Source organism: Falco biarmicus, chromosome 7 (assembly GCF_023638135.1).
Source record: "Falco biarmicus isolate bFalBia1 chromosome 7, bFalBia1.pri, whole genome shotgun sequence".
NCBI lineage: Eukaryota > Metazoa > Chordata > Aves > Falconiformes > Falconidae > Falco > Falco biarmicus.
Window position 1 is genome coordinate 8,394,025 of NC_079294.1, and position 14,151 is coordinate 8,408,175.

The 14,151-nt window shown below is 42.2% G+C and overlaps 1 protein-coding gene across 6 annotated transcripts; it reads right to left on the reverse strand.

Annotated features, from left to right (window-relative positions):
- Positions 1-201: 201 nt before the first annotated feature.
- On the reverse strand, positions 202-12,399 carry CIPC (CLOCK interacting pacemaker). Of its 6 annotated transcripts, none has more exons than XM_056347913.1 (5): positions 12,290-12,399; positions 11,311-11,450; positions 9,210-9,384; positions 8,159-8,328; positions 202-4,672 (listed from the first exon to the last, which is right to left on the reverse strand). In XM_056347913.1, exons 3-5 carry the CDS (start codon positions 9,274-9,276, stop codon positions 3,794-3,796), a joined length of 1,116 nt encoding a protein of 371 aa, XP_056203888.1. In that variant the 5' UTR covers positions 9,277-9,384; positions 11,311-11,450; positions 12,290-12,399; the 3' UTR covers positions 202-3,793. The 6 variants fall into 6 exon arrangements, with proteins under 6 accessions (XP_056203888.1, XP_056203890.1, XP_056203887.1 ...); XM_056347915.1 differs by having other exon boundaries at positions 9,210-9,795; XM_056347912.1 differs by having other exon boundaries at positions 9,210-10,103.
- Positions 12,400-14,151: the final 1,752 nt, after the last annotated feature.

Here is a 14,151-nt window from a genome sequence, read left to right on the forward strand (position 1 = left end):
CTCTTTTACTCATGCTCCTCCCAGAGACCCTTTTATTCATACATACTGTTAAAGCTCACATGACTCTCTTCAGAGATACATCATAGTATCACTTTTGGATCTCCACTTTCCCACATGGGCAACATGTTGCTGTGGAGCTGTAAGTAAAGTGTGCTTTGGAATCAAGGGCTTTGCAGTTTAACAGCATCAAAATAACCCACAACCTTTTCAAGTATATACTTTATTTCATTCATATTTCACAGTCTGTTTCTGTAAAGTTTTAGCAAAAATGTCATGTTCTATAACAGAGTTCTTGGGCTACTGTATTCAGAGCTGGCAACAGACTTAGAAAGTACAGAAAATGTTTACATTCCAACTAAAGCAGTAGCATTTGAAAAATACGTAGTAAAAGTAATCAAAAATACCAACAATTATTAAAACTTAATAGAAAAACAGCAGTCTGACCCATCAAGCGACCCCGCCTGCTAGTTGTCAGCAGCAACTGAAACCCTAACAGGCCATCCGATTTGACTTTTTAGACTGGGACAGCTGTCTTCAGCTAACTTGTTAATACAAAGTCTTGCTGCTTCAAAGGTCAAAAAAACCCTGTAAGTTGCTTACAGGTTTCCAATCAGAGAAGCTAATGTTTCTGCTCATATCTACTGGACCACTTCCAGATCCTGCCCAGAATCAGGATCTATTCTGGTCCTGATGTAGTCAAGTAACTTTCTCGACACAGTTCCAAGCTAACCTATTTTATTAGATTGCAACCAAAAAAAGGAAAGCCCTTATTGTTTAAAGGTTTACCAGGGCTTCCAGGAATAAAGGCTGCTAAGAGAAACTGAACAGAACGGCAGTTGATGACATATCTATCACTGGGGTCTTCAACATCCTCTTTTTATAGATGTTGCATCAAGATTTGCAGTTATCTAGGGATATGGTTCCTAAGGGGCCCCAGATTTACATATAATAGTTCCAGAGTGGATTTTTCTAGTTCAGCAAATACTATTATAGTCTGGACTGATGCCCAGTACGAGATTTCTAACCAGCTGCTGGACTTTATTCACAGATTTATTGAATATATGTTTATACAAATTACACCAGCTGAAAGGCCCATCAGCTATAAGCACACCCACTTCAGGTCACCCTCAGTGCTGTTGGGGAAAAAAATACATGTAGTACTGTGAGGGCTATAAAAGATTTCTACCAGCCAAAGTCTCCCTAAGTCAGAGGGTATTACCCTGCAAAGCCAATTTTTCCTTCCTTTTACTCTATCAGACCAGTGGAAATAGGATGGAGAAGAGAATACTGGTAGGCTTACTTTTTCTTGTCTCAAACAGAAAAAAGAAAGAAGTTGAACCCCTGCTGACTTCCTTTCATCTCCAGGTAGCCTGAGTCCATCCATCACCTTGTTTTCTAGGGCAATCACTTCCTAAAAATATATACATTCTGAACCTCAAATTCCCCTATTTGATGGGTAAAATAATAATTTTAGGAAAAGTAGAAAAGATATCCCATGCATTTTCTCACAGCTCACCTCTAGGTGACACCTATTACAGGCGTCAATCAATGGAACTGCCTCCTACTGCCTCCTTTCCTTCCTGTAAGAAGCTCAGAAGAAACAAGCTTATCTTCTGGAATACTTTCACAAACGGCCGGCCTAAGGTATATCACATCTGTCCTGTCAAATGTCATTTGGTAGAGATATAACAACTGATTCCAGTAGAGCTAGATCGGACATGTCCTACATTGTTACACTGTACTATGCTGTGTTCTTGTCTTCTGCATTTGCTGGCTTAAGTTTCAATATTGCTGTGCTGTGAATGATGAGACATCCTAGTACGCAATTATAGCAGGTATATTTAAAAGACAGAACACAGGCTATGAATGCTTTCCTTTTAATCAATTCCACGGGCTGCACTGGTCTCTGGAGGTGGGCAGGATAACCATGAAAGGCATGGCTGCTAGTCTGCTACAGCTCCACTAGGACAAATCCTGCCATGAAATCTCTCTCTAGGCCTATGGCTACTACAAATATGATTCACAACTCCTCTTCGTGAGGCATGTACGGCATTTTTCATCAGTGTAAAAAGGGGGAAATCCCTTAGAAGAGAGAAGGCCCTTTCAATTTCTCTAATGCACGTATTTGAGGAAGACTACAAATGCATTCTCTACAGTTTTCTGCAATATTGACTCCCAGACGCATCAGAAAATGAAAAGGTCTAGTCACAAATTAGCTAGACATCTACTCTACTTTTGTTTATTTAAGAATCTGAAACAGATGATAGAAGTGATCAAAGCATCAAAATACCCAGCCACCTAGACTGCACAATTTTTTTGAAAACACTGTCACACAGAAAGGAACATACCATAAACAACCCAGATTCCTTAACTTTCTTAGACAAAGCCATTCTTGGTTCTCTCCACAGACTGCCTCGGAAAAAATCCCTTCAGACTGGAGGAAATGACATAACTGAATGTCTAGGTAATGTCTGTAGAACAGCTTTTGTAACATGACTACTGTAGATCTCTACTAGTAAGGCTTAGTATCTTATGCACACAGTGGTATTACCTGTATCTCAAGGCAAGCAGGCTAGGAATGATGTAAAATTATGTGGAAGAACAGTGTTTTGTGGTTTGGCTTTTGGTGGTTGGGTTTTTTAAGTTCAAACTCAGGCAAATAAAATCCTTCAGGGAAATTATCCAAGCTGACATATCTCTCTCTCTTTCCCTCCTGTTCCCTTCTCCAGGTAGATTCATCTGATTTCTTCAAATAAAAAGGAGAGGGAAGGGTCTCGGGAGAAGGACCTGTTTCTCCACAGGCCATTATGCTCCTTTTCCTTTCACCCCCCTTTTTTTTTTTTATATACTTAGCAATCTGATTTCACAGAAAAAACAGGAGTTTAGGCTTGTAAACTAAAGACACACATACCAAATAATACGCAACTAGTCTTGTCAAATTAAGCCTGGTGAGTATCTTCCTTGTATTGTTTTTGAAAAAGTCACTTTATGAGTCTTTAAAATTAAAAGATTTTAAAAAGTCTTTAATAACAACATTCAATTTGTTAGCTACTGAGAAAATCCGAAGCCACTTGCCCTGTACACTTATTAGCCATTAATAAATATGGCTTTGGAACAAACACTTCCAGTGCAAGCCTTACGATTTTTGCTCATTCAACTCTACAGATCAAAATCAAATGCATACTCATCAAAACACATCATTTCGCTTCGGTCATAAGACACTCATCACTTTGACCAAAGACTGCAGCGAATATAGGCTGCTGCTTCAGCACAAGCAGATCTCCAGTAATTCAAATGTGTTAAAACCACACAGCAAGACTTTCTGCTACAACAAAGGACAACAGCCTAAGGATACCACCCCACCAACGTAAGTTTCCTCTCCTCACACCAGCTCCCTTCATCTACTTGCAACTGATGATGGCCCAATACTGGGGCTTGTTCTGCTGTTCCCTTCTCAGAACCGACTACCTGAAGATGTGAACAGGAAGATGGATGCTTGCTTGCAGAACACTGCAAACAACTGTCTTTCCAATGCAAGAATGGGAACATGCCAGCACACCACATCCAAGCTTCTCGAGTTCAAGGGAGTACCCAGAGTTAGCATGGAGTTCAGGGTCACACTGAAGTAATAAGTACCCATTCAAGACCCCAACACGCTATTCCAGTCCCACAACTGGCTCTGAAGACAAGCTGTTAATGGCATGCCACTTCGCAAGTCCTGGACTCAGAAAATACTCAAGACAGGAAATAGGAGGTACAGAAATAACTTGACCAACAACTATGTACCTTTTTACTAAATGTTGGGATACGTGGGATCTTCAAGGTTGTTATCAGCTTTATCAGATCCTGTTAGAGATGCTTCTAGCTCTGCCCATGACTGTGGAGCATTGTTCTTTATTGCCTCTATGAAAAGCTGTGTTTGGTGCTTCAGCCGGTCCAGCTCAGCCTGAGTCACCTGGTTCTGATGAATGAGCTCCTTGGTTTTTAAAGTGATCTCCAGCAACCCTGACCTGCGTAGCACAACAAGCGTATTCTGAAAGCGTCTGCACTTGCTTTGTTGTTGCAAGAGCAACTCAGGGGTTGTGCAAATCTCTTCTGGTACCAGTGGGGGGCTCCACACTGCAGACTGCACCGTAGTCTGTGCTGCACTCTCGCTCTCATGAGGGGTGCACTTTGGCGCCTGCAGAGTTCCAAAAGGCAAAAGGGGAGTCAAACCTGGCACTTTCTGAGTGTCACTGGAAACATGATGAAAACCAGGAAGAGCTGACAGTTTTCCACTTGTCACCAGCGTTGAAGAATTTTGCTGGTTAGAATCCTGAGGGGTCTTAAAGCTAACTGGTAGGTGGGCAAAAGGACTAGTAGGCAAGCCTGTGCTCCTTGATACAGGAGAAGTCTCCATCTTGGGTGCTTCTGTGCAGAGTCGTTTATGGCAATTGGCTCCTTGATGTTCTTCTAAATCAAAAGAGTGATCTCTTTTGCAAGGCTGTGGTGCTATTTTGGGATAAGAATTCAGGATGGGCAGGTAATTAGTGGAGTCATTTCTCTTTTTCCCAACAGGGTGAGGGTTAATGGGAGGTGGGATTGATGGACGAAGAAACACTAGCTGTGGCTGAGCTGGAATCACTTCAAAGGATGGCTGTACAGTCCAAGATTGAAGCTGTGATGAACTCCCCTGAGAAGCACAAATAGGGAAAAAACAGAAGTTTTACCACAACATTGTAGAAAAGGATAAAAAAACCTTATGAAACAGATGGACTGTGCCATTTCTCCATATTTGATATACACTGTCCAATTAATACATTCTGAACAGTTTTCCATCAAACTCATCCTTCTCTTTCTCTGATAACAGAGCACAGCACCAGAATCAAAGCTATAACCCGTAATCCTTTTACAATGGAGCAGCAGATAAATTTAAAAACAATTCAATCTGAATTGATACATGCTTTTCTAAATGAGGATTACAGTGCATGCTTACATTGTACAACGCTCATGTAAAAGTTTGACCCAGACTTGGGGTTGAACAAGTGTATAGAGAAGGTGAAACATAATTAAGCATCGTGGTTGTGAAATTTTAAAGAGTCAAAGACTGCACAGACATTTTAGGAACAAATCAGACCCCCTCTATGTTGAAAGGCAGCAACTCTAATCTTGTCAATTCTATTCTTACAGCAAGCTTTTGAAATGGTTATTTAAAATAGACAACAGCTGTTCAGTAACTCTTAAGTACAATACACAGTTTCAATAAATTTAGAACTCTGAAGTAGAAAAACAAAATGCTGAATATTAACCAGTGCAAGAAAAAAAGCTTGTTGTAAGCCCAGAGCACTTTAACTCCACACCTCTGCTGAAATAGTGTGCGCCAATAAAAGCACTGTATTTCAAGAAAAATGCCCCAAGTTTTTACTCCTTCCCACAAGCCATATTCTGCAATATAAGGAAATACATCAATTTTTACAAGACATTACCTCTTCCTCCTCCAATACATTACTATGGAACTTCATGGTATCTCCTGGCCAAAAAGCATGCCTGCTTTTCTCCGAACATATCAAATGGTCTAGTACGAGATACTATTTCTTTCTGAAGCAAAAAATGCCACTTCTTAATCTATTTAAGTCATCACCACAATTATACTAATATAATATACTGTCAGCTGTTCTTCCATTTCCTTCCAACTTGGAATGCTACTGGCAGGCCTGCTGAAGGCCCAGTTTTTAGCTAGCACAAATGCATTTTATTATTTTTGGTACAATACTGAGTCATCTGAAATCCATCTTCTTTCCTCTAGTTTCACAAGATTTAAACTGGCAAATGCTAATGTGCTTTGCCAAAGTTCGTTCCCACAGTAAAGGGCTAGAGCACAAGCAGGTATCACCCACCAATTCAGACACTGAGACTTGGAGATGAGATTCAATTACCTACACTGACACAGAATTTCTTTGGTTCAGTGGCCAAGATGCTTATGGAATAGGGGTACAGAATAACTACCTGTAAAATATTACTACCTTGTCACAGAAGAAAGGACAAGCATATTCATAAGAAAATTATCCGGAGATATTAGGAGTAAGGAAGTATATTAATACCATGGCTATACACACACAGGACAGAGCATACACAGCCTTAATGAGCCAGGTTTTGGGGGAAGAAGTTGTCATTTACTGCACAATTGTACAGTATCTAACACAGCACCCCAAAAATCACTGAAGCTAGAAAAGCGGTGGTAACTGCTTATCTTGTTCTTGGTTTTTTTTATCTGTTACCTACTTTCTTCTCTCTTCCTCTCACCTTGTATTCTACTCTTGTTCTCCTACCCAAAATCTCATTTTTAGTGGAGAAGGACATGTTTATTTCACTAATTCTGCAGTGTTGTTTTGGGATTATTTTTTTTTAATGAAAACTAACATCGTGCATGTATCAGTGTCACTTGTCTAAAAAGCCTTCCTACTTATTAAGGACTTTTACAGGACTTACAGAAACCTTGCCACAAGCAGCACCGTGTTTCAGAGAATTAATCCCTGCTTATTTTTTTTTTTTAGTAACATTGTTAGCTGTTTACACTCTGAAATTGGGACAGCAGGTAACCATCAATGCACAGGATCACAGTGGTTCTAAGACAGAAGGATGATGCTGATTGAAATTGAAACTGGAACAAATAAACAGCCGTAACTGGATGCTGCTTTTTTTTTTTTGGGGCCAATGAGCCCAGCCAATCGCTGTGTTGAAAAGACCATTTTAAAAATATGATCAGCATGACTATCTGAGGTAACTAGGCATAATGGAAAGAGGCAGAGACTCTTCGTTATTATTCTGATCTAGACTTGTTGCTTTTGTTTATTGCAGTAAACATTTTTCAACTTGACAATATTGTCCTTAACCATACATAATCAGACTTAGATGTTATGACACACTGCTCAAGAAAGAGTCTGGTAATTTTATCTATCTCCAATTCTTCCTCCCCAAATTACCTTTCTGCTACACTACCAGTTTGGTTTTTGTTTGTTTGTTGTTTTTTTTTTAAATGTATATTAGCCAGTTCTCCTAACTGTTTGCAACACAACCTGGAACTTAATACTAGACTACCACTGCAATCTGTGTTTAATTTTTCAGCTCTGGGCCAAAGACTATCAACCTTTGGTGAAGCTTTCCTACTCCCTACTAAATGAAAAATTCAGCATTTGTTTAAACAGTATTGTGTCCACACATTTAGGAATACAAGTATAAAATTGCTTCTTGTCAAGATAAAGCACAATACTCAGATCAGAACCATCTCCCCCACAAACGCATAACCTGCCAAATACTAACAGAAGCCAGTATCTGTGTTAAATTCAAATACTGTGTATCAATGCTAACAGGTTTTGCTTATTGTCATAATAAATCCAGCAGAAAAAGAATCAGGATCTGTATTCTTTTCTCCCCTTCTCAATGTATTCTCAGAAGTTTTCTAATAAAAACCACTAAAGGGCTTTTTGCTCTGCTCAGAAAACATGAGTACAGAGCAAGAGGTCTAATACTATGGCATCACTTTGAACTTGGAGCTCTGGTATCTTGTTGCAACATAAAAATTAGGAGTCTCACAGATGTGCTGGAAGAACACACAACCAAACATTGGAGGACATAAACAGGGAATGTAATTGTTGCAATATCAGCCATCACATGCAACCAAGACAAACAACTGTCAAAGTAAAAATACCAGAGCTAACTTCAGACATTGATTTCATTTTTTGATTTATAACACTTTGGATTAGTGTTTCCCATTGCACATAAAGCACTTTTAGGACCAAAGAACTAGAAAGCAAAACCTATCATTCTACTTTACCATCCTTATTGAGAGAAAAAGAAAACAACAGCTTTCAAAAGGAAAAAAAATAATTTTTCATCGGATCTTTGGTGCTATTTACATAACATTCCTAAAGATCTATTTTTTGGGGAACGCTTTGAGACAAGGAGGTTTAGTAAATGTAGCAGAGCTTCTCCATTTCACGTATTTTCAGTCTCAGTGATTCTAGCTGCCCCTCAAAAGAACAGGCAGTCACAAAACTTTTCAAGTTACCAGCTATTTTCTGAACTTCAACAACTCTGTAAAACCTTTTTGAAAGGAAAAATATTTTAAAACACAATTTAAGAACATGCAATATTTTCCAACATATCATTTCTTCCCTACCTGCTTAACTAACACATTTTTCATTACGACCATAGGAGAAAGCGCAGGAAAGGAGCTGCTTGTGGTCATTGGGCATCGCCATGGCCCATCCTCTGCGTTCCAACCCAACGCATTCAGCACGTCCTCTGAGTCAGTCTGCTCCATAGCACTCAGGCACTCTGAGCTTCCATCTGCCACATGTAGAATTCAGCTGTTAGCTGTTTCATATGCAGTATCCTTGCTATTGCCTTTCAGATCTACTATTCTGCTTCCTTTCAACCAAGTCACAAAGAACAATAAAGTTTACTTCTGGAATACCAATAAAATTAGATCTGCTGTGACAGCTGTCAAATAGCCTTTAATAAAAGACTTTCTATTTCAGGCCAGTTCTCATGCAGATGTTGTCTCCCAAAAAATCTATTAATTTTTGTACTTTTGTATTTAGTCTCCCGTGGACTATGCACTAGCACGAAGATTGCTCTGAAATATGGTGCAGGGAAGAATTACGGGCTCCAGCATTGCCACAGCTTCAGTCTGTGCTGCAGGCATTTTGTGTCTTGGTATCTCTCATAAAAGCATTTCTTTTTTCTTTTAAAGGCTATCTTTGCAGGTTTTTTGAGTATTAAAATGGCATACTGTCTACATTTTACTGACATTATAATAATTACTCTCTGGTTTATCAGGCTCTACTGACAATCTGGTCAAATTGTAAGAGACATCAGACAGTGTAATCCAATAGTTCATTTGTCCCTACAAAGAACAAAAAGTAATTTTGCATCCCCACTTTAGACTATGAAGTCTGAGATCTTTCCATTCATTTCTTTATTAGGCACATTTTAAATTCCCATGCCATTTAAATTCAAGGATGAACTTTATAACTACATAAAGCTCCACTCCAAAAATGTTTTGATGGTAGGATGATTGCAGATGCAACCTGTCTTGCACAGAAAGCCCCAACAGGTAATGAGACACAACTATAAGGGACTAGAGTCAGATTTGCCAATCATCACCAACAAAAGCAAAGCCTGAGCAAGATAACACACACACACACATATAAAAGGTAATGCTAAACCTGAATAACCGGAGTCCTTGTCAGATTCAGCTGCCGCCATGGTGAAGTGATGGTTCAAGCTCTTCATTTCTGTCACTTTGCCCAATAATTCCTTGAGGGTCTCAACAGATGACTATTTTGTCTCCATGCTTCCATAGTGCTGCAGGCAGTTTTTAACACCTTTTCCATTGAGAAACTACAAAAACAGTTAAGAACACAAAAGGACTTTCTCTGAATCTAAAGAAAGTTCCATCAATATAAGACAACAGAGAAGGCCATGTTTGTCCTTATGGAAATCTGTACAGGCAAAAGTTTGCTGTACCTGTTAAGAAACCTGTAGAATTCTGTTAAACTCCCAGCTTCACATTTGCTGTTTATCACACATTTTGATTAGCAAAGGCTTGCCAATAAAATAACAGTTTTAGTCCCTGCAAAACTCTCCAAACTATGCATGTTTAGTAACACACTACAGAGCAGAAAAGATATGCAAAAATTCTTTGCATCAACTGAGACTTCACTTTGTAGAATCTTCTGGACTAAAGTTAGGTGCTTTTTTTTCAGTTTCAGGAAAGTTTCCACAATCCAATCTTTCAGTCCCCTGTACCAACTACAACAGAACAATGTCATATTAGGCATGGCTGTTGAGTCCTTTAAGATAGGTTAAAAGATGCAAAAAATTCAAATGCATAGGAAGAAGAAATTAACGGAAGCAGAAATATAGTACAGATATTTTACTTATTTTAAAATGTCATTGGTTTCACTACTGCTGTGAATGCCATCAGCAAATCAAAGGTATCTTCAAAGCACTGAAGACATGGATGCAGCTGAAGGGGCAGAATGCACCTGCCTCATTCAGCTCCTTTCTTCAGTGGCTGAGTAAGTCAGAGCACAGGTCAGCCAATCTTACTGAATTACCTGAAACAGAATCATTTAATACTTAAAATTAACAAGTACACAATAGATTCATCTGGAGAACACAACGCATAAGTAATTTCTAACTATGTTACAAAGTCGGTCATACAAGGTAATAATTCCTTACTGTACACACAATACTTGGGAAATATGAACATGATTTCCTGATCTGCTAAAAATGTAATGTCCAATTCTATGAAGCTCAGCAACATGGGTAACCAAGATAAAATAGCAGATATGAAGTGTATGGTTGTTATCTGTAATTAAATCAACATCCCTCCAAGTCAAGTGGGATGGTTGCCTATTGCTTTTTACACTGCCAATGAGCTAACTGAAGAGTTTCAGCACAGAAATATCTCAGGTTATTCCAAGAATGAAACACAGATAGAAAACTAATGTATTAGACAAGTTTCTCCACCCAAAAAAAAAACCAACCCCAAACCAAAAAGCTAAAAGCTTTTGTTCTTAATAACTGCCCCCCCCCCCGAATTAAGTTACTTAGGCCATATTTATGTTACAAAAACCTAGCTACCCCAGGGCCTGAATCCCAAAACAAGTCAGCTGTGCTGGGTGAAGCCCATACAACAAATACAGCTGAACCTGCAAAGCTGTAGGTTTGTTAATACAGTCTGTTTCACTCTCAAAAGTTAAGTCAGTCATCAGAGAAAAGAAAGTGATCAGAGGATATGCTGGGGCTAAAGAACTCCATACTGCTAAAAACACAACACATACTATACGTCCAATGCACTCCTAGGGGAGACCTGGCCTTAGAAATACCCTCTTCTTCCCACACCCAGAATGAGAACACTGGGAGGCTGACGCTAAAAGCTATGAAAAATCAGAAAAAAATGTATAATTACACTATGGCCTCCCATACTACACACTGGTCACAACCTTCAGTTGCTTCCTGAGGGTAGGCAGACTCTAGTAAAACAGAACAAAGTATCTGCTCCTCTTAAAAACAGTAGCTGAGAGTTTGGCTAAGAGAAAAATTACAGAATGAAGTACAGAAATTATTTCTAATATTATTTGTAGAAATTATTTCCTTATAAAGCAACCCTCGTGTGTTTCATGTTAGAGCTCTGTATTTAAATTACAAATACAAGAACTCAGGAGTGTGCATCACACTCAAGCCAGCAGTACATTAATGGCAGTATCCAGTGCAAGCTACTTCGAATGACATTGCAGCAGACATTCTGGAAAAGTCTACCTCAAAAGGCAAGTTCCTTCTTAAAGTCCTGAGAACTGGTTGTTAGAATTCTGCTCCAAGATTCCGTCAAGCCTTGGCACCTCCAGTAAGGAATTCTGTACATTAGGTAACACTGCTGAGATGGTAGGGAGAGTGTTTACCTAAATACAAGAGAGAAAGAAGAGAAATTCCTCAGTAGCTATGCATCATTTTTCACTCTCCATCTTCCACCACACCTGCTGCCCTGCTAACAGGTACAGAGCAAACATAGCCACATAAAAGCAACCTAGATGCTATCCCTGGAATGCAGGATGAGGTGGGAGATGGGGTTTAAGCCCCAACCCACACTTTTGTTCCGTAGTCCTTTCCCAAACAAGGGTATTTTTAAAGGAAGTGAGACAGACTGATGCTACACCTCCAAAAAAGCAGAACTAGAAACAGAAGGAGGGCTAGAAATAAGCAAAACAAGAACACACCATCTGCTAGCCTTGCATCAAGGGAAGCTTTGGGAAGGACTGGCACAACTTCCCTCATGGAAAAAAAACAAAACAACAACCAAACCACAACTGAAAACAAACAACCCAAAAGCGCCACTCTCCCGAGGCGCCGGCGTGGGAGCCCCCGGCCCCGCCGCGGCCCAGCGGCTGCCCCCGCCCCGCAGGAAGCACCGGACGCCGGCCCTGGGGCCCTCCCGCCGCAGCGGCCACCGCTGGTCCCGCCTGGCCGCATCCCCGGCACTAGGCCCCAGGCCGAGCCCGGGCGGGCCGCGCCGGGGCTCCCCGCCGCCGGGGAGCGGGCCCCGTATAGGAGGGGCCCCCGCGCAGGCGGGCCGAGCCGCCCGGCTTGCGGGCCCCGGCTGCCGCCCCGCCGCACAGCGAGGCGGAGCGGGCCCCAGCGATGGCCGGGAGTCCCAAGTCCCCCGAGCTGTTATCGCTGCCTCAAAGCCGCCTCCCCCCGCGCCGGGCCGGGCCGGGCCGGGCCAGGCCGCGCCGCCCCTCACCTGGGTGCAGGCCGCCACAGGTCTAACCCCGCCGGGCCGCGCATGCGCGACACCCTACCATGGAGCACGAACCTCCCCCAGCGCCTAGACAAGCCCAGGCCGGCAGGGGACAGTTGCTCCCTCTGGCGCTGCGCGTTGCCTGAGAGGCGGGCGAGCTGGCGGGAGGGGCTGCAGTGCGCGCGCGCGGCCGTCGCTCCCCGCCGCCGCCGCGCGCGCTGCGCTGAGGCGCGGAGCTGAGGCGCTGCGCTGAGGCGCGACGCGGTGGCGCGGCGGGGCAGCGCCCCTCAGGGGAGGCGAGGCGGCGGGGCAGGGCCTCTGCGGGACAGCAGGGACAGGCGCAGTGCGGGGGTCCTTACCGCAGCCCCTGGAGCGCGGTGGGGGTTGGTGTGAGGTGGGAGCGGGCAGCCGTAGGTGCGCAAGGTTGCACACAGGGTCTGTCAGGGGGAAGGGGCCCTGCCAGCGCATTGGTTTGAAGTCGGGGATGTGGCAGAAAGGAGCATCTTCACTGAAAAACGGTGTGGGTACCTCCTGTTGGCCTTGTGCCACATGGCTGGGCAAGCGTGCGAGGGCGTGGAGCATTTTATTGCCTGGCCTGAACTTCCAAGGGAAGCGGGGTGATCAGAGCCAGGAGTCTGGGCTGCTGCTGGACTTCCCAAATATTGTGCAAAAGGTCCCATCTCTACATGTGAGTTCAGACTTCGTAGAGCCTCACATGCCCCAAGAATGAGAGATGATGGCAAAAATACGAACGCTGACAGCCACTTACCAAGTGAGGGAAGCAGCACCAAAGAGGTCCAAAAGCTTCAAACTTGTGTCAAAGACGGAAAACATGGCAGAAGGAGAAGCTGTCATGAGTAATGTATCACTTAGAAGATTTAGAGGAATTTATTAAATTCTTCTATGTGGTTGGTAAATACAAGATAGTGAAAGACAGATGTGGATTTGCTTTCCATGAACTGCCTATAAACCAAGGGCAAATAAGTAGGAGGAAGTGAATCCTCTGGTTCAATGAATACAACTAGAATAGCTATTGTTGTTCTGAGAACTGCATAAACACTACCAGCACCCAGAAGTCTGTCAGAATATTTTGCATTTGAACATCAAAGCCATTTTGTGAGAGAAAACTGGAAGGGCTGAGCAAAGACCCAATGAATTCCATGAATATAAATGGATGAAAGAAATACTTCCATTGTTATCATGGTCTTGTTAAAGGACCTGAAAGACGCTGATTAAAAAGATCAACATGATCTAATAACCTCCTGAGTGAAAAAGAGAAAAACCTTTATTCTTAGCGTAGTCTCATAAATAACCTGTCAAATGCAAAATAAAAATGTCTGGGATTATGTGAAATGACACTGTCATTTTGAAAACGCGATGCAGAGTGAATTCCAGTCCTACTAACGCAAAGTGCTGTGAGAGAATGCCAGTGACACATACTCCTAGGATGTATTTTTGAGTATTTAAATACCAGAGTTGGCTCTGAGTTACATCTGAACGGTACCGTGAAAAGTGTGATGCCTGGATGTGGATTTGGTTCCCTTACTGTTCAGGAAGTTTGGGTTCTGAGGAAAAGCATGCTAAGAATGCTGTTGCATCATGATATTTGCTCAGGCATGGTCCTGGTTGCCTTATCCCCAGAAACAACCCTTACTAATCTCCACAGTGACCAGAACTCTCAGGATATGGAGTATGTGTGGGTGCTCACTGAAAACAGCTCATCAGAGAGCGAGCGATCTGTCCTGGTGACTGACAACCTGCCGTTACATTCAGGTAATTCAGAACAGATTCTGGATGTGTGATACCAGGCCTTCACCCAAGGGGCAGCAGGTAGGAGAACTGAAATACTGTGCTGTTTAATAGAG